This window comes from Primulina eburnea, chromosome 4, assembly GCF_022965805.1.
Source record: "Primulina eburnea isolate SZY01 chromosome 4, ASM2296580v1, whole genome shotgun sequence".
Lineage (NCBI taxonomy): Eukaryota > Viridiplantae > Streptophyta > Magnoliopsida > Lamiales > Gesneriaceae > Primulina > Primulina eburnea.
The window spans coordinates 29,907,206-29,933,098 of NC_133104.1; the positions used below are offsets into that span (position 1 = coordinate 29,907,206).

The 25,893-nt window shown below is 41.3% G+C and overlaps 3 protein-coding genes and 1 non-coding gene across 5 annotated transcripts; 1 reads left to right on the top strand and 3 right to left on the bottom strand.

Moving 5' to 3' along the window:
• The first annotated feature begins 1,024 nt into the window (after positions 1 to 1,024).
• On the top strand, positions 1,025 to 3,901 carry LOC140830944 (uncharacterized). 2 transcript variants are annotated; one of them, XR_012117720.1, is made up of 3 exons: positions 1,025 to 2,069; positions 2,281 to 2,822; positions 2,894 to 3,901. XR_012117720.1 is itself a non-coding variant. In XM_073194533.1 (2 exons), the coding sequence occupies exons 1-2, from the start codon at positions 2,757 to 2,759 to the stop codon at positions 3,425 to 3,427; spliced, it is 600 nt and encodes a 199-aa protein (XP_073050634.1). In that variant the 5' UTR covers positions 2,139 to 2,756; the 3' UTR covers positions 3,428 to 3,898. The 2 variants fall into 2 exon arrangements, 1 of the variants encoding a protein (XP_073050634.1); XM_073194533.1 differs by lacking the exon at positions 1,025 to 2,069 and having other exon boundaries at positions 2,139 to 2,822; positions 2,894 to 3,898.
• A 91-nt stretch (positions 3,902 to 3,992) lies between these two features.
• LOC140830184 (uncharacterized) lies at positions 3,993 to 9,323 on the bottom strand. The gene has a single exon (XM_073193470.1). It carries the CDS (start codon positions 9,321 to 9,323, stop codon positions 3,993 to 3,995), a length of 5,331 nt encoding a protein of 1,776 aa, XP_073049571.1.
• Positions 9,324 to 14,081: 4,758 nt separating this feature from the next.
• Positions 14,082 to 14,913, bottom strand: LOC140830185 (uncharacterized). The gene is made up of 2 exons (XM_073193471.1): positions 14,616 to 14,913; positions 14,082 to 14,491 (listed from the first exon to the last, which is right to left on the bottom strand). The coding sequence occupies exons 1-2, from the start codon at positions 14,911 to 14,913 to the stop codon at positions 14,082 to 14,084; spliced, it is 708 nt and encodes a 235-aa protein (XP_073049572.1).
• A 10,619-nt stretch (positions 14,914 to 25,532) lies between these two features.
• Positions 25,533 to 25,639, bottom strand: LOC140831286 (small nucleolar RNA R71). Its single transcript, XR_012117857.1, has one exon. It is a non-coding gene; the product is annotated as a small nucleolar RNA R71 (small nucleolar RNA).
• Between the last annotated feature and the right edge of the window lie 254 nt (positions 25,640 to 25,893).

Sequence of the window (25,893 nt, forward strand, 5' to 3'; positions counted from 1 at the left end):
CCACATGCGCTGCAACCAACAGAGGGTGCTGCCCACTTAAATTTCTGGAGAACCAATGGTTAGGGGTTTTTGAGCCATTGTCGATAAAATGTAAGCAAGGCATGCTGGGAGGGGAAGAAACCAACGTGGCTTGGTATGGCATATCAAGGGGTTGTTCTGCACTCCCTCGTTCGAAATCGGGAGTTATAGGCCGCCCAATAGAAGTAGGTCTCTGATCACATATCAAATCTGAACTATGTGCTAACGGGTTGGAAATGGAAGGTACCATCTCTTCGAATTTCATTCCAATTTGCGTTATTCCGAAGTTAGACTCTCCCACAGTGGAAGAAAAGGATGTGAGAACCGTTCCAGATTTGTACATCCATCAGGAGTTTCTTATACCACCAACTTGCGCAGATTTCTGACCGCATCCAAGCGAAGGCATGCACCGATCTGGGAGCGGAAAGGGAGCAAGGAGTGGCGACCGTATTTACTAGCTCGCACTCGACTCTGTGATTGCTCTATACGCACGGCCAGGTGTCTTGGCCCGCCCGAGAGCCGAGCCGCGAAGAAACGGACCTCTTTTAGGGGACCGACGGAGGGGACCCAAAACGTGTCGGCTCAAGCGACGGAACTGCCGACCTCCAACGCTCTCATGGCAGCGCTCAAGAAAGCTCAAGCCAATCAACGGCGCGGCTGCCCCGAGCAGCAGCAGCAACCCCTTCTCGCTGTGAAAACGAAGCTGGAACAATTGACTTAACCCATATTCGATGATCCCAGCGTCAAGCCGTGATGAGGGAGGCAAGCTTTTCAAACCCAGCGAGAACCCCTTCAAATCCAGGTCAACTATCATCTCCTGTGGCACCTAACTCCCCTGTGCCGGATCGTTACGCGAGCCCACGGCTGCAGCATGGTGGTGCAGGGCAGTCATCCACTCAAAAAAGAGAAGAAGTGAAAAGGGGAGCCCAGACCCTCCACCAAAACTATGGGTGTCCATTTTCAATTTTTACCACGGTCTCTAACTATCCAAGGATGAATTCCGAAATCTGATACGTTGTTGTGCGATGGTTGTAGTGACAATTGAGTGATAAAAAATCACATGTGTGCTTCCGTCGGGAAACAAATTTTCAACTTTCGAATATAAGTACCTATATATATATATACAATCACATTCTGATCTGAGTACTCGGATGTTGTGCCTCGGAACTTTGATAAAATACTTTACCAAAATATTTCTGCAGGTTCTGTTCCTCGTGGAAAAGAGTACTCTCTGTTGATGGCTAACCGTGTGCGTAGCCAAATGTCCATAAGTGGCTCTAGTGAGAGTGACGATTCTGACTATTATCTTTCAGAGTCGGATACTTCCCAACCCCTCGCTGGGTCATGCGTTGGGATTAATCCTGAGACTCGATCTTTAGCCTCATGTGGACTTTCCAAAAGAGATCAGCCATTAAAGAGTCCATTATTGGAGGATGTCCATGAATCGAGTGAACTTTTGGGTGATGACTTGGGCGATGCTTTGACTAGTCAAGATCTGGAGAGTTTGCGTGAAGTGCTTAGGATACCATCGGAGTGCGACCTTAAGGTTCCGGGGCCTAAACATAATTGTCACAACCCACCGTCGGGTTATTTCACTATTTTTCTTGAACATTTTACTAACGGTTTGGTGTTTCCTCCACAAACTTTGTTAGTGAACTTGGTCGACAGTTTCGGTATTAGCTTTAGTCAACTATCCCCGAATGCCCTTATAGTCTTTACGGCCTTTTGCCATAAGGTAAAGGAAATTCAAATGCCTCCAAGTGTAGAATTGTTCCACTCACTTTTCTCGGGACGCAGGAGTAAACCGGATTCATTTATCTACTTCCAACCTCGACCTAAATGTAAATTTTTGTCCCGAATTCCTTCCCCAAAGAGTTTTTGGAAATCCCAATTTTTTTATGTCAAGGACTGTGGGTGGAGAATACCTGCGGTTTGGAGCTCGGGACTCCGGAAGATTGCTATGACAGAAACTCACCATGCGCTGCAACTTCAATGCCGAGACCTAGGTCTCTTTGAAGAGTTGTTTAATATTGGGAGTTTAAATATCGCGGGTATATATATATATATATTTATATATATATATATATATATATATATATATATATATATATATATAAATATATATATATATATATATATATATATTTATTTAATTATTTCTCGCTTGCTGCTTCGCCTTAGCCTTTCTTTTCCTGGATCGCATTATAATTTGTTGTTTTAAATCATATTATTTGACATTTCTGACCAATAATCTATTTGCAGGCAATAAATTTGACTTGGCAGCGATCCGGGCTCGCAAGGCCATTGCAGGGAGGCGTTCCCCGATTGCCGGGAATAGTCGAGCACTTACAAATCGTGCGGTTCTAGAATCTCATGACATCGCCCGAAGAGGATTCCCTCGAGGCCGCTCCGAGCATTTCCGTGGGCCGGAGTCTAGTACTCCAAAGAAAAATGGCTTTTCTCCATCACATAGAGCTTTGGAGGCGCAGCCGTCGAATGGAGGAAGAGAGGATAAAAAACGAGGCCAAGAGGTGGCGCAAAAGAAGAATGCTGAAGAGATATAAAAAAATGTCAAGAGGGTCCGTGCGGATGATCAAGGGACGTGTTCCAAGATTCCGCGTGCCAAGCATATCTTCGTAGATGGGGTCAATCATAAGGAGAAGGCTGACTCTTTTTGGGACTTAGAAGACCCATAGATTGGGTGGAAGAAGGGACGGAGCATTGTGGGGGACCATGACATGGTACATTTGGTGTCGTTGCCTACAGACTCATTTGCGCACTCTCTTGCGTGGAACTCGTGTCAGGTAGGGTGTTGATCATGTTAGCATCTTGTTGATTTTGTCGGCGTGCTAATTGTTTAATCTACTTGTTGCAGGGTTTGTCATTAGCATGTGCTGTGCGAGTTCGGGAGGAAAAGTTGCGGAACGATCAAGAGAAGTGGCGAGAAGAGGTTTCTCGGGTGAAGGAGGAGAATTGCCGTCTTGTCGAGGAGAAGAATAAAATCAGTGCGGAACTTCTTCAAGTGCAGAGAAAACTTGCTGACAAAGTAAAAGATCTTGCAATCCTTGAAGAGAAACATTCTGCAGAGTTGAAGACTGGTGGCCAGTTTCTTGAGTCTGAGGCAGGCAAAACTTTTCTGAAAAATGTTGAGGAAAAAAGTGTTCGGACTTTCAAAGCGTCTGATGCCTTTCGCGACGACGTTCTTGATCAGGCCATGACAATTCATGATGATGTGGTGTTGGACTGCCGAGATCAGTTGAGGAAGACTGGACGTGTGCCAGAAGAGGTAGTGATGATGATTGAGCCTAGCGTCTTGGAGATAAGTAGAATCTCCATTGACGATATCCCGTTGGGCGATGCCGAGATGATCGAGGCATTGGATCTTCAGGCTGCTGAAGAAGAAACATAGTATTACGCCGCACTTATCGTCATTCTTTATATTTGATTTTCATTCGTTACTATTGTAGTTACTCTATTTGCTTTTATTTTTGGTACTTCAATATGTACTGGATAGTTGTTTGGGAATTAACGCTCTTCATTCTATATATCTGCTAGATTTGTTTACGCAGGAGCTTCGTATGTTATGTTAACGCAATGCTTATTTTATACTTGGGAGGGGATCAATCTCCCAATATGTTGTCTCAAGGGGAAGTCCTAAACCCCCATTAAGGGTGGTGAGGTATCCCGGGACTTATGTCGTCGTTGACCTCTTATAGTGTCTGTCATGCCGGCTATCCCGCGAGGTTGGCCAGACCTCTTTTTTTTCTTTTGGGAAACCTTTGACGACTACATGGGTATATATGTGACGATCTAAGCATTAGCGCTTGGAGCATTACAAACAATTAGTAATTGCTACTAAAGGAGAGAAAATTGACAGCTTTATTGAAACTCGCAATGGTGGAATTATATGGAGAAAAATGCAAAAACTTAAACAACAAGATTTAAACTTTATTCTTTTATTCAGCTGCGTCCCTCTACGGGTAAAACTTCCTCAAATTTGCTACATTCCATGGTCGAGGTAGTACCCTTCCATCTTGGTGTTGGAGGCGATAAGTTCCTATCTTGATTATCTCCACTACTTTGTAAGGGCCTTCCCATTTAGGGTCAAGTTTGCCGACGGGGTGCAAGACATCCACTTTCCTCATGACCAGATCGCCTACCTGGAAAGCTCTTGGTTTTACTCGATTATTGTAAGCTCTAGCCATGCGTGCTCTGTATCTCTCTGCTCGGACTGATGCTTCATCTCGCAGTTCATCGATCATATCCAAAGAGGCTCGAAGGGCCTGATCGTTCTCGAGTGGCATGTATTGTTTTACCCTTAACGAGGTCTCTCCTATCTCGACGGGGGCTACAGCTTCGACATCGTGTACCAGGTTGAAAGGAGACTCTCCTGTCGACGAGCGAGGTGTAGTTCGGTATGCCCACAAGGCGCTCGGCAATTCTTCCACCCAATTGCCTTTAGCCTTGCCGAGACGGGTCTTCAGATGCTGCAATATAGTTCGGTTAGTTACCTCTGTTTGCCCATTGGCTTGTGGATTTCCAACCGATGTAAAAAACTGCCTGATAGAGAGACCTTCACACCACTCCTTTAATTTTCTTCCAGAGAACTGCGTGCCATTATCCGAGATCAGCGCTCGGGGAATCCCGAATCTACACACTATGTTTTTCCACAAGAATCTTATCACTTCTTTCTCCGAAATTTTCGCCAACGCCTCTGCTTCAACCCACTTTGTGAAGTAATCTACGGCAACTATGAGAAATTTTCTCTGTCCCGTAGCTGGGGGAAAAGGTCCTACCAAGTCCATACCCCACTGGGCAAAAGGCAGGGGACTTTCCAGTGGTTGCAGCAACGTCGCGGGTTGATGGTGGAGGTTAGCATGCTCTTGGCAAGCTCGACAGTGCTTCACCAATTCTAATGCGTCTTTCTTCATGGTCGGCCAAAAGTAACCTTGCCGTAAGGTTTTCCCGGCCAATGCTTTCCCTCCTAAGTGGTTTCCACAAATCCCTTCGTGGATCTCGCGGAGAACGTAATCAGCCTTGCTCGGAGTTAGGCACTTCAGAAATGGTTGACTATAGCCTCGTTTGTAGAGCTCTCCATCTATGATTGTGAATCGCGCAGCTCTTACCCTTAGCTTGCGTGCGACGGGAGGATCTTGGGGAAGATCGTTGTGCTTTAGGTAGGTAAGAATTTCGTCTTTCCAACTTGGTTCTTGTCCTTCTAAGCACAATATATTGCATGTGGTCTCTTCTGCTTCCTCCTTACTGATTGTCAAGAAGGTGATCTTCCTACTGTCGATGTTTGTCCAAGAACTAGCTAATTTAGCTAGACGGTCTGCCACTTCATTTTTTGCCCTAGGCACTTGTTTTATGTCATAACTCTCTACAAGAGCGAGTAACTGATTGACCCGAGTCACGTACTCGGTCATCTTTTCCTCTTTGGCTTCATAAGTTCCCTTGACCTGGTTAACGACCAACTGGGAATCACTATGCACCACTAAACTTCTCGCTCCTGCCGATAGGGCCAACTTAATTCCTGCTATGAGCGCTTCGTACTCGGCCTCATTGTTTGATGCAGAAAACAACAATTTGATAGAATACTGAAATATATCACCTTGAGGACTCTCTAGCACCACCCCGGCTCCACTCCCATGCACGGTGGAGGATCCGTCCACATAAACCACCCAAGTTGGGATGGAGCACTCTACTTCATTAGTTGTCATTTCAACGAGAAAATCTGCGAGGACCTGTGCTTTAATAGCTGGGCGAGGTTGAAATTCAATTCCAAATTCGCTCAGCTCAACAGCCCACTTTACCATTCGTCCAGATGCCTCTAGACCAGATAGCACTTGCTTGAGAGGGTGATTGGTAAGCACGACCACTTGGTGACATAGTAAGTATGGGCGTAATTTCCTCGTTGCAGTTACTAAGGCTAGCGCTAATTTCTCAATGTTGGTGTATCGGAGCTCTGCCCCTTGCAATGTCCGACTGACGTAATATACGGGTCTATGCTCTCTTCCCACATTCACCACGAGCACAGCACTGATCGCGTCGGACGAGGTTGCCAGATAGAGCAACAACGTGTCCCACGATTGGGGCTTTGTTAGAAGTGGTGGTGTAGTCAAATACTTCTTCAGCTCTTCGAATGCCTCCTGGCATTCTTCCGACCACTTGAACCCCTTTCCCTGTCTTAGAATTCTGAAAAAGGGCAGACCTTTGTCTGCAGCTCTAGAAATGAAACGATTCAACGCAGTCATTCTCCCCATTAATTCTTGTACCCCTTTCACACTTCGTGGCGGACTCATGCTCAAGATCGCCTTTATCTTCTCGGGGTTTGCTTCTATTCCTCTTTGCGAAACCATGAATCCAAGGAACTTGCCACCCCGCACACCGAAAGAACATTTTTCCGGATTCAGCTTCATTTGATACTTTCGTAACACTCCAAAACATTCTTCGAGGTCATCCACATGCTTGACTGCCTGAACACTTTTCACAAGCATGTCGTCTATATATACTTCCATGTTCCTCCCAATCATGTTCGCGAACATCTTGTTCACCAATCGCTGATATGTTGCTCCAGCGTTCTTAAGTCCAAAGGGCATCACCTCATAGCAATAGATCCCTCGATCGGTGATGAAACTTGCTTTTTCTTGATCTTCGGGTGCCAATCTTATCTGATTGTACCCTTGGTGGGCATCGAGAAAACTGAGCAGTTCGCATCCTGCAGTCGAGTCAACCAATAAATCGATTCGAGGTAATGGGAAAAGATCTTTGGGGCATGCCTTGTTTAAATCAGTGAAATCTATGCAAAGACGCCATTTTCCACCGTTTTTTGGGACTAGAACAACATTAGCCAACCACTCCGGGTATGACACAGGTCTGACGTAGTTGGCTCTTATGAGTTTTTCAACTTCTTCGGCTATATGTTTGTTTTTCTCCGGGCCAAAAGAGCTCTTTTTTTGCTTAATTGGTTTCATCTGTGGATTCACATTAAGATGATGGAGCGCGTACTCAGGGGGTATCCCAGGTAATGGCCCGTCACCCCAGGCTAATGCATCGGTGTTGCGTTGCAAAAAAGCTACTAAAGCGCTCTCTACCTCTTCTGACAGATCGGATCCGATCTTTAGGGTTCTTTTCGGGTCACCTGGTACTATTTCAATGCGCTTGAGAGCCTCCGTTGCGGTCATTCTTTCTCTGTCCTCTGACTTCCCCTCTACCAGGTGTATTCCATTGTCGCTTGAATCTTGCTCAAGCTTTTGCTTCTTCCCTTTTATGGAATCTATCCCCGGGCCTTGCCTCCTCCGAGTTTCCGCCGCGTCTTGCAAAATAGAAGCATGACATTCTCTAGCAAGCCTGCTATCTCCAACTGCTTCTCCTGCTCCGTCAGAAGTCGGGAACTTCAATTTCATGTGATAAGTGGATGCGATGGCGCGAAATAAGTTTAGGCTTGGACGGCCTAGTAATACGTTGTAGGCCGAGGGAGCTTTCACCACTAGAAACTTTAGCATTTTCGTGCTCCGCCTTGGATAAGATCCCAATGAAATGGGTAAAATAACCTCTCCCATGGCTTCAACCACCTCTCCTGCAAAACCGACGAGAGGTGTTTTCACTTGCGCTAGCTGGACATTGCTTAGACCCAGCTTCTGGAATGCCTCATGAAAAATGATGTCTGCTGAGCTTCCTGAGTCTACCAATATTTTTTTCACCCAAAAATTAGAAATCGTAGCAGAAATTATTAAGGCATCGTTGTGTTCTCCCCGAGGGGATTCCAAATCCTCTCCCCCAAAGGTCATGTCAACATCTGTCATCGATACCTCGTTTATCGGCTGAATCGCGGCTAAGTGCGAGGAAGTGTGATCTGTTCTGGCGGCGCGCGCGAGATTTTTTCTTGCACGGTTTGAATCTCCGCAAGCGGGCCCTCCAGTTATGACAGATATGATGCCCCCAGTGGGCAGGTTCTCATCTCTATGCTTGGCTTTCTCGCTCATCTCACCTTGTTCCTGTCTCTGCCCATGCGGACGATCGTCGTCACGACGCCTATTGTCTCGCTGCTGACCACGACGCCTATCCACGTAGTCATTTAAATATCCTCGCTTGATCAACTTTTCTATCTCAGCACGAAGGCTGAAACAATCTTCGGTGGAATGACCTTTATCTTTGTGGAAACGACAATACTTGTCAGATCTCTGACGCTTAGGATTTTCCTTCATTGGGCGCGGGGGTTGTAACAAACCCTGTTGCTCTGCCACTACCAGTATCTCTGACAAACGTGCCTTCAAAGGAGTATACTGGAGCCGTGGGCTTTGAGCTGTTCGCTTCTCCTCTCTTCTTACCCCTTCCGGTCTCTCTTCTTCCCTTCTTCTCTTCCCCAAGTACCTCGGTTCGATAGCCTCCTCTATTCGTATATATTTTTCAGCTCTCTCCAACAATTCCTCCAATGAATTAGGGGGTTTCCCAGCTATCGATTCCTTGAATTTCCTGTGGCGGAGGTTCTGCTGTACTATTCCGGCTAACAGGTCATGGTTAACATGGGGAACTTCATGCACAGCCTGCGTAAATCGCTGCACATACTCTCTCAGGCCCTCACCGTCTTTCTGAATTACAGTAAACAAGTAAGCTGCAGTTTTTGGGTATTTCTTATTGATAGAGAATTGGTGAAGGAAACGCTGAGTTAGATTCTCCAAGCTACCAACGGTCCCTGGGGGAAGCTTGTTGAACCAAGCAAGCGCTCGGCCAGCTAGCGTAGTTCGGAAGATTTTGCAGTAAGCGGCATCACTGATATCGTAGAGATCAGCTTTCGCATAAAATCTATCGAGATGTTCTTGCGGGTCGCCTGTTCCATCAAATTCTTGCAAGTTGGGGATTTTCATTCCTGCTGGCAATGACTCAGCCAATATGGCGGTGGTAAAAGGGCTGCGCCGAGCAGGTAAAATGGCCAGGTGGCTATCTTGTCCACTCAAAGTGCGTGATCCCTGTGCGTAAGTAGGGAGTGTGGCACTTTCTCTATGTGTGTGGGGACGATGCGTTCGACCATCTGATTCAGCTTCTCTGCGCGTCTTATCCTTGTTCCTTAACGTATCGCCAGGGTCACGAGAAGATGAATTGTCTCCAGGAGTTGTTTCACCGGTATCAGTATGTTGGCGGTGCGCTAGCGCCTGGGCAACTGCTTCGGCCGCGGCGCGAGCGGCTGTTTCTTTAACCAAGGCCTCCAACGCTTCGCGGGTGATGAGCATTTCTTGCTGCGGAGGAGGCTGAGGTGGGCGTCCCTCCCTAGTAGCATCGCGAGAAGAGTGCGAACGAGTGTGCATCCTCGAGTGACGAAGTAACTTTCCCACAGACGGCGCCAAGCTGATGCAGCTAAAATAAATGAGTCGCGTAGACTGCACAAGCGAGATCTGACTGGTTAGCAAACTTGTCCACTTGGCCCGTAAAGGAGCTCGCCTGGCTGGTAAACGGATCCACGTAGACAATACATGGTAAATCGCTGGGTGTCACCTGCGTCACGAACACTCGTCAAGAAGCGCCGGGAGGATTCCCGGCGTAGGCACTCCGACGCTCAAGTCAGTAAACAATTCAGAGAAAAATCAGAGAACTCAAGAGCTTTAGAGGAAAAATGAGAGCATACCTTCAATTGTCCAGAACTTCCTCTATTTATAGATTTTTAAGAGCGTCTAATGGGCTTAATGGGCTTGGGCTTGGGCTTGGGCAAACATAATCAATGATATGGACCTCAATAGCACTAAGCCCAATTGATTCTATTAAGCCAACAAATAATTGGTCTTATACCCATCAATGTGTCATGTCATAGTTGCATCGATAGTATAATCTAAGAATCCCCTTTCTTAATTACCACCAACACTCTGATCAGATATTGCAAACTACATATATATGAGAACACATAAGATATCTATATCCGAAGGTAAGCGGTGAATCCCCGACTACAATGCATCGACACCTATATATTTCGACAAAACACCCAACCTTTCCACTTGATGAATCTATATGACTCAGTAAACAAGTCAAAGTGCAATACTAGCTTATAAAGTCTCAATGTTATCCCGGGTCATAAGGACTAATGGTGTACAACCATAAATTAGGACGTTTCCACTCGATAAGTGAGAACCACTTGGAAAGTCCTTTATAGAGGGTTGTTCAGTGCACTCTACAAGGAGCACCTATCTGCATGCTCGGACATCACAATGTCCCCAAACAATGAAACATAGTACTCACATAGCAGATAATAGTCTCAAACTCGAGCTGTAAGGTCCAAAATTAAGACGACGTAATTCAACGGCATGCAAATCTAGGAATTCTGGAAAATGGTTAATTAAATGATTTTAACTGCTTAATTGATTATGTGATATGCATGATTATATGTTAAATAGGATTTTATTGTCATTATGCATAAATTGTATCTTTAAGGATTAATCAAGTTGCGATCGAAGAACGGACACCGATGGCTGAAAAACGAAAAAAATGTTTTTAGTAAATAATTATTTTTAATGATTTAAAATATAGTTGATGGTTTCTTCTCATTTTTGGAAAATAGGGGGTTTTGAGATGATTTAATACGCCGGGACGTAAATTTTATCGGTGTTGGTTTTTCAACAAAAATACTAACTTTTTGACAACCTGGCTATTTAATTCACAAACTATTTTACCAAAATCATTTTTATAATTTAATTAAATCCTAATCTAGCTTTGATGGGCTTAATTTAGAGGCTTAATAGGCTTAAGCCCTATTAGTAGAATGATTTAATATATAATATGTTAAAACCCTTCTCCCCATCACACAACTACACGCCTCCCACTTTAAATTTCAGAAAACTCTCCCCCAAAAAACCCTCCACACACGACAACTCACGTGAAGGTGAGGAAAAAAAATTGGGAAAACTTCAAGGAGATTTCAAAGCCACGGTTCTTGCTCTGTGCTTCGCAATCGTCAACGTAAAATCGTGCGTATATAACACAAAGGCATGCCTATTCTTTCCTTCTAAAACCATCAACACATCATAGTAATTTTTTATGCATGAAAAACATGAAATACAAGAAGCACTTTGAATTATTTTCGGAATTTTGCCATATGTCAACTTTTTGCCTTGTTTACTCCTTCAAAAATCAGGTTTATGTATTGTTTAGGGGCTGCCATGAATTAAGATGTTAAGGGGCAAGTTTTACACAAGTTTAGGGGTCCTAGAAAACATTAAAAACGTTGCAAACGAGAAAGAAAACATGATGGGACCAGGCTGCTGTCATTGGGTCTAAAGGGGTTCGGTCTTTAAGTGTAAGGGGTTGGGGCTTGGTTCGGTTGGGACCAGGGGCTAGCCATGTCCGTAGGTGAGTCAAGGGAAGAGCCCTAGTCCATGCTAGGACTCGAATTAAGGGCTGGGAGGAGTCCTATCCACCATGGACTCCTACCCGAGATGCTCCCAAACACACGCAGGCTGGTGCTGGTTTGCAGAGGCTCGTGGGTTCGGTCCAGGGGGCCTGGGCTGGGTCAGGTCGACTCCTAGGGGTCCTAAGTGAGTGCACATCATGATGGTTCAAGGGGTGGTTCGATGGTTAGAGGCCTAGCAACAAGAACGTGAGGATTGCACATTAGAGTCACGCACAGGTGCTGCCTTCTTCAGGTGGCTCGTGCGCAGGTTCCAGGGGCTGGGCTGGTCTGGACGTGGTCCAGGGATGGTCAGGGTTAGGTGGGCTAGGTGGTGGCTCGGCTGGAAGAGCCCTAGGCTAGCAAGGATTCCTAATGAAGCTAGGATACCTCACGTACACATACATGCAAATGGGTCAAGTTTCCAGCAGGTTTCTGGTCGGGCCAGGGCTGGTTATTCGGACTGGGCTTGGTCTGAAAGGTTCCTAGATGGGTTGGCTAGGTTTTGGTTCAAGGTGGCTCGGGCGTGGCTCGGGTAAATTAGGAGATGGCTCGGTGTGTTCGTCGAAGGGTCAAAAACGAGATTAATTAAGCCAAAATTGATTCCATGGGTCCACGGGGGTGGCTCATGACTTGGATGGGTAGAATAAATCATAAAAAGGTTATGTTAAAAATTTGGGATCAAAATAACGAGTTTTGGATTTATTCGGGATTTAATCGCCGCACGAAACGCTAATTAACGTGTTAATTGAAAAGCCTAATTTTAGGCTTTACAAAATTATGAAAAAATTTTATTTAAGCTTAAATAATTATTATAAGTCTAAGTTTTTGATTTGGGAATTTTATATTAAAGGTTGGTATTTTTCGGGATTAAAACACCGTTAAAACAATTAAGAAAAGATAATTGAAAAAGTCTAACATGTAAGCCAAATAAAATTATGAAAAAATTCACGTAAGCTTAAATAATTATTTGGGACATGTTAGAGTCAATGAAATTAAGAAAATGTCTAAAACGGGAAATTTTACGTCTAGGGGTAAAACAGTCTTTTTACACTTAGAAATTAGTAAACGTCATGGCAGTGTCCTAAATGCTATTTTATATGCTAATATGATTATTTTCAATGATTATGGATGTTTATGACTTTTTATATGTTAATATGTCAATTTTAAATGTTTATGAATTTTTAAGATGTTAAAACGTTTATTTTAAATGTTCATGGATTTTATGAATTAATCTTTGACATTTAAAAGATATGTTGCATGCTTGGTTTCAAAAAAAAAATAAAACGATATGTATATACATGATTTTTATTAAGTGATGATAACATGTTGAAGGATGTGAAGAGATTGTGACTACTGAATATGTTGGAAATATCGTGAGGGTTATGGTCCTCAGTGGAAGCCCGACGATCGTGTTTCCTTGGATACGGATACGAATACGAATACGTGATACGAATACGAATATGATAATACGTAGGCCAAGGCCCAGTTGACCGGTGAGAGTGTTGCTGGTGTCCCCGCCGCCCAGTACTGTGGTTTTCTAGATGGATCCATCGCCCATTAAGATTAAGAATACGAGTCACAATCACGATCTGAATTCAACAGAAACGAACATGAACACGAATACGAATATGAATATGAATACGTTTATGTTTTATGAAATTGTTTTTAGGCATCATGAAAATGTTTACGAAAATGCTTAAGTTTAAGTTTATGCATCTTCATGAAAATGATATTTTAAGTATAAGTATTTTTCACTGTTATATGTTAACCGTATTACGTATTACTTGTTATCAAAGATAGGACGTGTTGAGTCTTTAGACTCACTAGGTGTGTTGATGCAGGTGATATTAATAATTATGATGTTGGAGGCCTTGACGAGTGACTTGCTGGACTGTCGGTGCACACAACCCGAGGACCAGCGCTTCTATTTCCGCATTTAAGTTTATGATTTTAAGTTAAAGATTTTTACGACATTTTATTTATGTTTTTGAGAGTTTTGAGAGGTAGTAAGGGCTACACTTTTCAACATTTCTTGCCTTCTAGGTTTGGTAAAACGATTTATGATTTCATTTTATGACTACTTGCAGTTGATTTTTAAATGCTAGTCGGTCGACGTTTTATTTCAAATGGCAAAATATTTTATAAAAATATTTTCATATGGTAAATGTACAGGGCCAAGAGTTGAGTGTTTGGAAAAAAAAAATAGTACTTTTAAAGAAATAAAAAGATCAGGACGTTTCACGAGCGGCCTATATCTTTTTTAACGGCGACTGAATCGACTAGGAACTAACTGTTTAGAATATACAGTATTCCAAATATAAGTTTCATGATGCTCATCGTATGAGCATCTCATATTCTTTCTACTATTTGTATATTTAATGACTTTATCTATGAAACAAGCATGAGTATACAGATAAAGATATGCCAAAATATTAATTTCAAAAATTATTAAAATAAAATTTTTTACACTTTGAGTTTCAATCTGAACCTTGGGCCAACATTTGGCTCGACGAAACCTACTCTAATGATGGGCTTATTAATAACTAGGGTACGGATCCCTGGCCCGAGAACAGATCCCAGGACTTAGAGATTAGCCAAGGCCTTGTACCTCCTGGGTTTAGATATAATATTCTATTCTTTTTCTGTGAAGAAGAGAAATGCATTATGTCTTAGAATAATAGATACATTTTTAAGCGTAATAATTTTTCAAATGAAATACATTCCAGGTTATTTTAAGAGGGCGTCCCTGAGCATTCTCCAGATAGAATGCTCCCGAGCTAACTCTCCGAATGATCTTAAAAGGTTCTTCCCACCGAGATTCTAAATTACCAACATCCTCAGTTGTATTGAATTTTTTCAGCTCTTGATCTCCTATTTGAAAGTCCTGGACCTGGACTCGTTTGTTGTATGCTCTCATAACCTGGCTTCGGTAAGCTTTCATTTGAATTATATCCCGGTTTCTCTTATCCTCCAACAGATCTAATTCCATTGCCCGTTTATGATAATTGTTATCCGGGTAATATTCTACCCGGGCAGAAGATTGCCCAATTTCAACAGGAAGAACCTCTTTAGAACCATACACCAGATTGAAAGGGGTTTCTTGAGTAAGTGCTCAGGGAGTAGTCTTGTATGCCCAGAGAACACTAGGTAATTCTTCCACCCAATCTTTTTCTTTACCTTGTAGTCTAGTTTTCAAGGCTTGTACAATAATTATGTTTACGACCTCTCTGACCATTTTCTTGAGGGTAAGCAACAGAAGTGAAAGACTGAGTGATCTTCATTTCTTGGCATCGGGACGTGATCTCTTTTCCCTGAAACTGCCTTCCATTATCTGAAATTAGTCTCTTGGAGACCTCAAACATGCATATTATGTTCTTCCACAGAAACTTCAATACTTCCTTCTCAGTAATCCTAGCCAGGGGCTCGGCTTCTACCCATTTGGGAAAATAATCGACTGCTACCAGGAGAAATTTCTTTTGAGCTCGGGCAACTGGGAAAGTCCCACAATATCCATGCCTCATTGATCAAAAGGGCAATATGTAGAGCCCAAATTCAGCATACGTAAAACTCATGTATTTAATTAAAGCATTTATTTAATTTTAACATGAGTTTTGCGCTGCTTGATTTATGAAATTTCATTATTTTAAATTATTTATATCTATGTGATGCACGTTAAAATGTTTCTCAAGCTTCATGTTTCAGGCGATTATTCAATGCAGGATCAAGAAATAGAGACCGACGACGTTTTTGGTAATTTTAAAATGCGGTATTTTATTTTAAGTTAGAAAGGGGCATTTTAAATGATTTATTTAGTTTTTTAGCATTTTAAATCCAAACTTATTCATTTGGTGATTTTAGGAATTTAAAACCTTTAAAGTTTATCATTCATTGATAATTAGCCCCGATATTATTTAATCTGAAAGACATGACAATATAACAGAATTTACCTCCCGACGTAATGAAGCTGGCTTTATCTTGATCGTTCTTGGCAGGAGGATTTAAAGGTACCTCTGGTAAGCATCCATGAAACTGAGAAGTTCATATCCCGAGGAGGAATCCACCAGCTAGTCAATAATCTGGGGCAAGGGATAATGATATTTGGGGCAAGGCTTATTGAGATCTCTAAAATCAACACGCATACTCCACTTCCCGGTAGCCTTTGGAACGAACACCACGTTCGAAAGCCAGGTAGGAAATTGCACATCTCGAATGTGACCAGCATGTAATAGATCTCGAACCTGTACATCAATCACTTTGTCCTTTTCAGGACCAAAGTATCTCTTTTTCTGCTTAATAGGTTAAGATCCTGGGAGGATGTTCAAATGATGCCCCGCTATCAAGGGTGAGATCCTGATCAATTCCTGTTGGAACCAGGCAAAAACATTAACATTTGCTTTTAAACAGTTTAATAAGCTGACCCGGATAGATGAGTCAAGATCTCGAGTCACCAAAACCTCCTGCCTGGCCCAATTTCCACCACTTCCTGTTCCTCCTCCGCTACAAAATGAACCTCCCCTTCCTCCACTACTCTCTTTTCTTCCTTACCTTCGCTCACCATCTTTCCCTCCCACTTTTCCTACTTTTGATCCACCTTGACCCCATTTCCACATAACATTTCCAAGAAGAAGGTTGATCTCCCTGGACCTCCCACACTTGACTTCTGACTGGAAATTTTATCTTCTGGTGGTACGTGGATGCGACAACCTTTAATTCATTCAGGGCCGGTGGGCCTAGAATATATTGTACGATGAAGGTGCATCCATGACTATGAAAGCAGTCATAACTTTTTTCCTTACCCCCCTCCCAGTACCAAGGATTAAAGGCAAAATAATCTCTCCTTCTGGGCACACAACATCACCCGCAAAACAAAAAAGTGTTGTTTCAATCGGCTCCAACTGATACCCTTGCAAATCCATCTGCACTAGGGCTTCCTTGAAAATGACTTTCACAGAGCTTCGAGTCAACGAAGACCCTCATAATGTCTTAATTAGCTACCCATGATTGGATAACAAGGCATCAATATGAGGAAGGCCGACACCCTTGAGATCCTCCGGGCCAAAGCTCATAACTACTTCACTCCTCCTCCCTCCTTCCACCTCCATACAATCTCTTCTACTACTTGACTTCCTTCCCCGTTTTGAATCGCCATCAGTAGATCCTCTAGATCATTTTTGTTACCCCCAAGATAGGGGGTAAGTCCTTCTTTCTTTCGGATTCCAAATTCTTCCTCCTACTTGGGCCATCTCTCGAGTCCTCTCGGGCACTGGGCCCTGACTGCCGAGTTGTACAAGATGGCAATCTTGGCCTCTTAACTGATTGATTATATCCCGGGACAGCAGGTGGGACATAATCTCTTTTCACTGTCCGACAGTCTTCTGTGCTATGGAAACACACTTTATTAAAGGTACATTATCCTTATTCTCGGGTTTGATGCTACACTCTTGGACATCCCAACCTCGGGTGATTTTCAGGGGCACATGATGAGAAAAATGCTCAGGGTTACCCCTTCTCTGTCCTTTATCCTCGGGTTTAGACACTCGGTCGCCCTTATATCTCCTCAAATCCTCCCTCTTTTGCTTCTGCGCCTCCTCCATGTTGATTTAATTTTCCGCTCAGGCCAATAGATCGTTGAAATCCCCGGGCGCTTTCTTGGTTACCGATCGAAAAAGTTCCCCTTCACGTGGGCCCTGAGTAAATGCAGTATTTTTTTCTCGGGTGCACAAGAGGGGACATCCAGAGAAACTCGGTTGAACCTCCAGATATAAGCCCTCAAACTCTCTTCCGGGCTATGCTTTACTTCAAAAAGACTAGCGCCCATCCACGAGTTCATCTTCTTGTTTGCAGGAAACGGTTGCAGCCATATTATACGAAGATATACCTTCACCACAAGGTATATCTCCTTGCTCATTTTTCTCTTATCAGAACCAGTTGATTGCCCCGACTCCACTTACCCAATTCACCCGGATCGCATCAATAAGTATTTGGTTTTGTTTCAAATTTTAAACCCAAATAAAAAAAATTGAATAAACAAATGCTTGAATATTTTGGATTAGTATTATTATTTCATAATTTTAGGATATCGTCAGCAAGTGAAGGATGAAGATAACCAGTGTAATAAATGCTACTAGTGTAAATATCTGTGTGAATATATGTGGTTAAATGTCAAGAAAAACCAGAATCTTTCAAATGAAATACATACATGCTATGTATAGGAAAGAAGGTGATGATTACCTTGTTTTCAGTGCCTACTTGCCACTTGTAATCTTAGATGTTGTCAGTATTTTATCAGGAACGATTATCAAGACAATATCTTCAAACACACGAGTGCGGCACTCCTATCAAGATAGCCCGGGTAAAATCATCCGAGAGCTTTGTACTAGAGTCCAGGCCTCTGGTAGTCTGGGAAGATGATGTCCGGGACATTCACCTTCCCAATTTTTGACGCGCCCTTCCTGCAAATTTACTCTGATTCTGGCTATCCATATAATATCCTGGGTCATCAATGACTCGGGCTGAATTTATCCATGACCCGGCTAAATTTGGGGTATCACTTACAATTTGGTTTAGATTCCTAAAATCTAGAAATTAGAACCAGAATTTGAACATTCTGGAATCGTAGCTGAAATCATAAATTTAATATAAATTTTCTCTCTTATAAAATACTTAAACAACTTTATTTATATAAAGTAAATTTGACCTCTATTTTTATTTTATTGAAAAATTAAGTATTCATAAATTAAATAATTATAGTTAATGAGTTAGTTTACAATGCGAACTGTATAATAGAATTTAGAAAAAATACATTTTAAATCAAATAATTCCAAGACTGATCAAGCGGAAAACAAAACCAAATCTTTAGGAACTTAGAGCCAGAAGTCATATCACATAATTCGATTTCGTTTATACCTTTCATCAAAATCAAAATCGGCAATTTTAGATCCGTGATACCACTTCTGCTACATCTTTTATACCAAAATAATTACTCTTCACCTTTTTTACATCTACGTTTGCAGATTTCAATAATTCAAATCTCTGTTTTTCTGTATTTGTTTTGGGTACTATTAAGTTTTTATAAGTTGCACTTATGGCCTATGCACAATATTAAACCATAATTGAAAAGTTCTTACAAAAAAGATAGTCATGTCGTACAAAAAATATATAAGAATAACACAATATCACACATTCTCTAGCTCTTTGTTTACCTTGATTCTCTTTGAAGATCACCAATGTATCAAGGCATTTAGAGCGTGGATTGATTAGATTGCTCTAGCGGTTTTTGAACACCAGAGGAAATTCAATGGTAGTATAGTTGGTGTTGTAGGTATGGGTGATTATTTTGTTAATTCGATTATTGATCGAACTGAGTTAAAAACACCCATTCAATTGATTTTTTGGCTAAACAAACCGAAACTAAACGAATTTCTAACTAAACCAAACTAACTTAAACGAATTAAAATCGGTTATTTCGTTCAGTAACTTAATTAACTGATTTTAAAAAAAAAAGAAATTAGAAGGTATATACATAAATAATCATTGATATCATATTTTTATCATAATAAAACAAATTATGTCTAAAAAAATTAAAAAAATGAAAAAATACGTAAAATATTAAATCTAAAAACATAAGCAAATATTATAAATTATATGTAAAACCCAATAAAAAATTCAAAATTTAATTATTTACTAATTAAAATAACCGATTTTTTTTTTACGAAAACAAAAAATGGAATCAATTTGACCGATTTAACCAATATTTTTTAAAATTAAACCCGATATTTTGAATTAGTTGAACTACATTTTCGAATTAATTCAGTTCAGTTAGTTAATCCGGTTTAACCGATACAATGCTCACCCCAATCTATAAGAGGTACAAATATAAAATTGTTAGAAAATTGTCAGAGGAGATGTTGCAACAAACACCAAGATAAAGTTAAGAAAAAAAATTAAGTCGAGACTATAGTTGGACTCTTTGTCTTTCAGAAGAATGTGCCCCACATACGGTGCTTATAGAACACAACAATCATCTCCCAATATCAACTATTTGTTTTGGTAATAAGAACTGTAAGGTCCAGGAAATTCGATTTACGTCACTTGAATGTATGCAATCTAGGATCTTATTTAAAAGATGTGTTTAAAGATTTTTATGCATTTAATACATGATTATTGCATTGTTAGAGTTTATTGCAAGATTATTTTAAAGTTTCATACATTAGGGTTTTAAGTTGCATTTCGCGCTCGAACAGGGAACGGAGACCCGTGATTATCATGAAAAATAATTTTTATTGAGTGATTAATTTTAGTTAAATAATTTGAAGTGTTTTAAGGGTATTTTTCAAAAAAAAAAGAACCTTGGTTGGGTATTTTTACTCGTCGGGTTATATTTTTACTGATAAGCAAATTTTACGATTCTGAAGACTTTTTGAGGGTTCGGACAATATTTTCTAAAAGGTAATAAAATAAAATATTTTTCGGGAGTGTTATTGGGCTTGTTGTGTTTCTTTTAATGCTTAATGGGCTCAAAACCCTTTTAATCTTTTTAAAATTCAATTTAGGGCCAATTAGTGTTTTTTTTATTATTTAAACACTACACTACACTAAACCTAAACCTAAACCTAATACAACACTAGCAGCCGTCCCTCACCCTCCACTAGCAGCCTCCACGTGAATTTTTAGCAGCCAAAGGCTCGACCATAGTTCCTTTTCAACTAATGCTTCTGCCCGCCTCTCCAGTTCACGTCCCACGCATAGAGATTCAAGCTTTTGATTGTTTAATAGCTAAGGCACATGTGTATCTCCTTTTCCTCTTCATTCACGCCCGTGGTATGCTGTTATATATGTTATTGCATGAGGAAAACGTTGGTTTATCTTGTAGCTTCATTTGTGCAAGGTTTTCATGTAAATAGTGCATTCAAATGTTTGTGGCTCACGTTTTTTATGGATTGTTGCAAGGGGCTGCCAAGTTGTTGATGCTAAGGGGCGTAGCTCGGGTGAGGGCTAGAGCTGGCGGTGCAAGGGCTGAACCAAGCCATGGACCAGAGCCTGGTGGGTCTGAGACACGACCTGGGGAGGCCCGACCAGTGCTGGAACCAGTCTTGGAGCCGATCGATCGAAGTAAGGGAGATTGTCGCGCGTTGGTATGTTTTGGGTGTGCCTCGGGTGTACATGTGATGTGGCATGCATGGGGCTGTGTGCTTGAGATAGTTCGGTCTAGGAGGGTCCTGAGGTGTGCTAGGAGGGTCTGGGTCAACTCTAGTCCTAGCCGGTTAGGTGTAGGGTCGATGGCTGGGCATGAAAGTCACAGCTAGTGCGTGGTTTTAGTGCGCAAAAAAATTCCAGCGGTCTTTGGTCTTGTGAAAGGATCGGTTAATCGAATAAAGAGTGTTTAGAAGGGGGAGGTTGAATAAACACTGCTCGAATTTAAATATTCTTCGACAATATGAGTTCAGTTTTGTTACAAACTGAAACTAGATATCCCGTCGGTCAATAACAATCAGTTAAACTGAATAAAACAGTTGCGGAAAATAAACTGACTGAAAGGTAGAGTATCTAACTGAAAATGACAACTGAAGTAATGACACCACAATTTGTTTCTGGATGTTCGGAGACTTGAATAACTCCTACGTCACCCCTTCTATCACGAAGATAGGATATTCACTAAAAGACTTTGATCAAATACAAAACACTGTACTGACCCACTTCAGTTTGGACTTATCACTTTGCCAAAACTGAAACTCTTAGTATGCAACACTTTTACAGATCGTAACTTATCTTAGCACAACTTAGAAAATATATCAAAGATTACAAAGTGCTATTTAAGCTCGAGAATAGTAGTCTTGAATACTACTGATATAACTCATAAGCGTGAGCTTTGATTTCTGAATGCAAGTAGATATTTTTGCAGCGTGACAGCAAGTAAAATAAGATAACTGAAAGTCGGGGGGTGTCTTCAGTTGCTGCCTTCGACTATTTATAGGCTCTCCTCTCAACGGTAACATTAAAGAATGTTTGAATATTCTAACCGTTTATTGCCACTGTCGATATACTCTGTCAGTCGTACACTGTTCATTTTGTAATGCGGCGTTCCACTACTAGTTGCAGGTATTTGTACTGTTTGTCGGTTGTCGCTTTCAACTGATGACGTGTACAGCTGAGAGATCAGCTGGTAAAGAATCAGTTGCCGAGAATGAACTTCAGTTGTATCGAACAGTTAATTGAATTCAGCAGATGACGTGTTCAGTTGATGATCAGTTCAGTTGCTTAGTTCAGTTGGTAAGTCTTTTTGTCAAAACACCGGAATTAAGTTTTCAACATCTTTTTTCGTGGGTTATAAAGGTTTTGGAAATGGTGGTTTAGAGGCTGATCAGGTAGAGTTAAGTCATGTCTTGAGTTGGGAAAAATTTGTTTAAGTTTCGGGTTGATTCGGGTTAAAACCGTGACCCCGGTCAAAGTTTTAAAAAACTAATCGCGTAAGTTGTGAAACGGGCTCGATCTTAAGTATAGGAACTGTTTACATCATGTTTTGGGATGATTTAAGGGTTTGATAAGCTTAGGGTTAAAATTTAGAGATACAGGGGTAAAATGGTCATTTTGAGTTTCCAAGGGCAAAATGGTCATTTTGCACCAGAGTCGAGATTTTTGTCCTGGCAGCGCCCTGAGCACAATTTGACATGTTTTATTTAAATGATTTTGTATCACTAGAATGATTTTTATGAATTATGAAAAATATGTTGCATGCTTGCTTTTAAGGAAAAATTACGTATATGCATGATTTTGATAAGTGATGAAAATGATGATGCTTTTGAAAGATGGGAGCTGGTTGTGACTGACGATATATGTATACGATGATGATGAGGCCTATGCACAATGGATGGGTAATAATGTCGCTGATATCGACAGCCGCCGGGTACCACGTTTATACATAGCTGGATCCATCGGATAGAGCTGATACGATAGAGCTAATACTGAAACGTCCACTACTCGTTTTTCTTTAAAATGCACTAGATTTTTTTTTTAATTTAAAAGATTCGACCGAACTATACCTATATATAATATATTTTTAAAATCCTTTTGCACAAATTAAAAATAAATCAACCAACTATTATTTGAAGACCAAAAGAAAGTAATTCAGCATAACATTGTAAAACGTCGACCAATCTAACCTAACATTGTTGCAAAAATAAACTTAACTCTGACATCATCTCTAAAAACTCTCAGAATCATCATAAGTCATAAAATCCTAAAAGTAACTCGAATTGTTTAGCATAAGTCATAAACGTAGTTAATTGCGGAAAACTAGTTCCTCGGGTTGTGTGCACCTTTAGTCCAGCAAGATCAACCATCAAGTCCCTCATTAACATCAGCATCATGCTCACCTGCATCAATCATACCTAGTGAGTCTATTGACTCAACAAACCTCAACTGTAAGGCCCGAGAATTTGATTACCGTAATCTGAAATGATTTGAGTATAATTACCGTAATTTGAGATTAATCTGAAATGATTTATTGATTAATTGAAGTGATTATAGACGGAACGGAGTGGACCGGGAAAGACGAGAACAGACGCGAATTATGTGCGAAGGAAAGGCCATACGCGCACATGCGCGACGAGATGCGCGAGCCATGCGCGGAGTGGACAGAAGACCCCGCGCATATGCGCGACGATTTTCGCGCATATGCGCGAGGTGTCCAGTAGCCATGGGAAGTGCTCGGCGCATATGCGCGATGTGAACGACGCATATGCGCGAGAAGGGCAGAGAGTTCGGCGCACATGCGCGGCAGAAGGCGCGCATATGCGCGAGTGAGGAAGGCACAAGACAGTAGGTCTCGCGCATATGCGCGACTTATGTGCGCGCATATGCGCGAGTAGTCCAGCAGCCGAGCAAAGCTTCTGGCGCATATTGGCGAACTTTGAGCGCGCATATGCGCCAGTCATGCAGAACAAGAATATGCCACGTTTCTATCATGCACGAGTTTTGTATATATATATATATATATATATGCATACAAACCTTAATCAGCAAAATCGAGAATTGAGGGGAAGTTTTACTTCTTGATTTTAGAATTCGATTTGCGAGAAACCTGATAGGACTCGATTTTACGTATTTTTAGTATTGGTTTTGAGTCGCATTCATGCATCATATTAGTTTATTTTAGTTTAATTGTGCATTTTTCTAGCATTATGTAGCATATGACTGATCTCGTGTAGTTTGTGGTCATTTTGTAGGAATTGAGCCAAAAAGTGGATAGGAATTGAGCAGCTTATTCGAAGTACCTCGCTAGGGCGGCCAAAAGTGACCGCCCCAGCGAGCATTTTAGTCTTGCCGAGGAGTTTTATTCGAAGTCTCTCGCTAGGGCGGTCAAAGTTGACCGCCCCAGCAAAACCAAGGACATGGTCGAGAAACTTATTCGAAGTATCTCGCTAGGGCGGACACTTTTGACCGCCCTAGCGAGACGCGAGATTTGGAAAGATTTGTTTCCAAGTTTGTGGACTCTATCAGATACCTAGACCTAATACACGAGATCGGGGTGCCGTTTTTCAGTCAGGGGACTATTATTTTCATCACTTTTCTGGGGAGGAAGGCGAGGAGCAAGGAGATTTCGAAGACCTCGAGATTTCCACGCGTCGTGGCCGTCACCCGTCGTCATCTTTAGTATTTTTATTATTCAGTATTTTATTTCGTACATGGATTGTGGTTTTTGTTATGAATTTCAGTAGCTAAAACTCTAGATTTGTTGGGAATTGAGGGGATCCTACCCCGTACTCGTTGTTTAACATTATTTCTCGATGTTTTTATTAGTGATTTGTTTATGCTATTGTTCTTTCTTGTTTCAATCGAAGTCTAGCTAACTTCCTTTGATTATTTCATGTTGTTAATGATTTCGATAGAATAATTAACAATACGACCAAACAGTATAAACCACGGATTTACAATTTCAGTAGATATACGGAATTGGGTACGTGTCGATAGTGATAGTTCACCCGGATGAAAGCTAGTGGATTCCATAGAATGTAATGCAATCTTGAACTGTTAAATATTTGAGGACACTTGAGTACTGCATGTTTAAGATTAGTATTAATATAGCTCGACAGAGTATATTAATTAGTCTAGGGAATTCCGTCGAATGCACAAGTAAAAGTCGAGTGTAGTTAGTTAAACACGAGTGGTAGGTGAACTGATAATTTCCCAACAAATTCATTTCTCATTTGATTTAATCCAATTTAATCATTGCTCTCTTGAACACATCTTCTTTGCATTTTAATTGTTTAATTTACATTAGTTTAATAATCAACTCAATTTATCGTTGCTAAAGGAATTTTACTTGAAAATAAAATTAGTGTAACGCAGTCCTTGTGGATCGATACTCGTATTCACTTATGTTTATTATAACTTGACTATCGTGCACTTGCGATATTTAAATCGAGCTTTCAATTATAAAATAAATTTTGGGACTATTTACTGTGCAAGTTTTGCTCGATCAAGTTTTTGGCGCCGTTGCCGGGGACTGTTGATTCACGATTTTTTTTTATTTCTCATTTAAATTCTTTAGCATTACTTATTTTATTGCTACTTGATACTCTCCTTGTGTTGCAGATTTTTCTGGTGGTGCATGCGAAGATCACTCGAATTTAAGCTTGAGCCTTTTGACCCCGAGATTGAACACACAGCTAGACGTCGAAGACAACAACAAAGACTCAAAGAACAGATGGAAAGACACGAGCAAGAACGTGGAGAGGAACAGCGTGACAATAGACAAGTTGAGATACCACGTCGCATTCCAATGTTGGATTATGCACAGCCGTCTCTTGATGGAGCACGTCCAAGCATCGTAAGACCAGTCATCCGAGCTAATCAGTTTGAGATCAAGCCAGCTATCATCCAGATGATTCAGAACACTGTTCAATTTGGGGGAAGTGCACTTGACGACCCTAATTCTCATATAGCCGACTTTCTTGAAATTTGTGATACTTTTAAGTTTAATGGCGTGTTTGATGATGCTGTTCGTTTGCGCTTATTTCCATTTTCACTGAAAGATAAAGCTAAGTCGTGGTTAAACTGTTTGCCTGTAGGGTCTATCACTATATGGGGGGATATGGCAAAGGCATTCCTGATCAAGTACTTTCCTCCGTCGAAGACTATGAAGCTTAGAGCCGACATTACTACGTTTGCTCAATATGAGAACGAGTCACTTTACGAGGCATGGGAGCGCTACAAGGACTTGTTGAGGAGATGTCCACACCATGAGCTACCGCTTGGGTTAGTTGTTCAAACTTTCTACTATGGTCTGATTACTCCTAACCGTACTATGATAGATTCTGCTGCATGTGGTAACTTACTGAGAAAGACGGCTGAGGAAGGATATGAGTTATTGGAGGAGATGGCTGCGAGTAGCTATCATCCTCAGTCTGATAGGCAGAGACGAGGTGCTGGAGTTCATCAAGTTAATGATTTGTCTGAGGTTTCAGCACAGTTAGAGGCTTTGAATAGAAAGATTGATGGGA

Excerpts from the sequence above, each read along its gene's own strand:
- LOC140830944 (XM_073194533.1), top strand. The coding sequence starts at position 2,757 with ATGGTACATTTGGTGTCGTTGCCTACAGACTCATTTGCGCACTCTCTT. Across the intron at positions 2,823-2,893 it reads TTGCGTGGAACTCGTGTCAG|GGTTTGTCATTAGCATGTGC; the intron begins GTAGGGTGTTGA and ends TACTTGTTGCAG.
- LOC140830184 (XM_073193470.1), bottom strand. The coding sequence starts at position 9,323 with ATGCACACTCGTTCGCACTCTTCTCGCGATGCTACTAGGGAGGGACGC.
- LOC140830185 (XM_073193471.1), bottom strand. The coding sequence starts at position 14,913 with ATGAGGCATGGATATTGTGGGACTTTCCCAGTTGCCCGAGCTCAAAAG. Across the intron at positions 14,492-14,615 it reads TCAAGAAAATGGTCAGAGAG|AAACCCCTTTCAATCTGGTG; the intron begins GTCGTAAACATA and ends CACTTACTCAAG.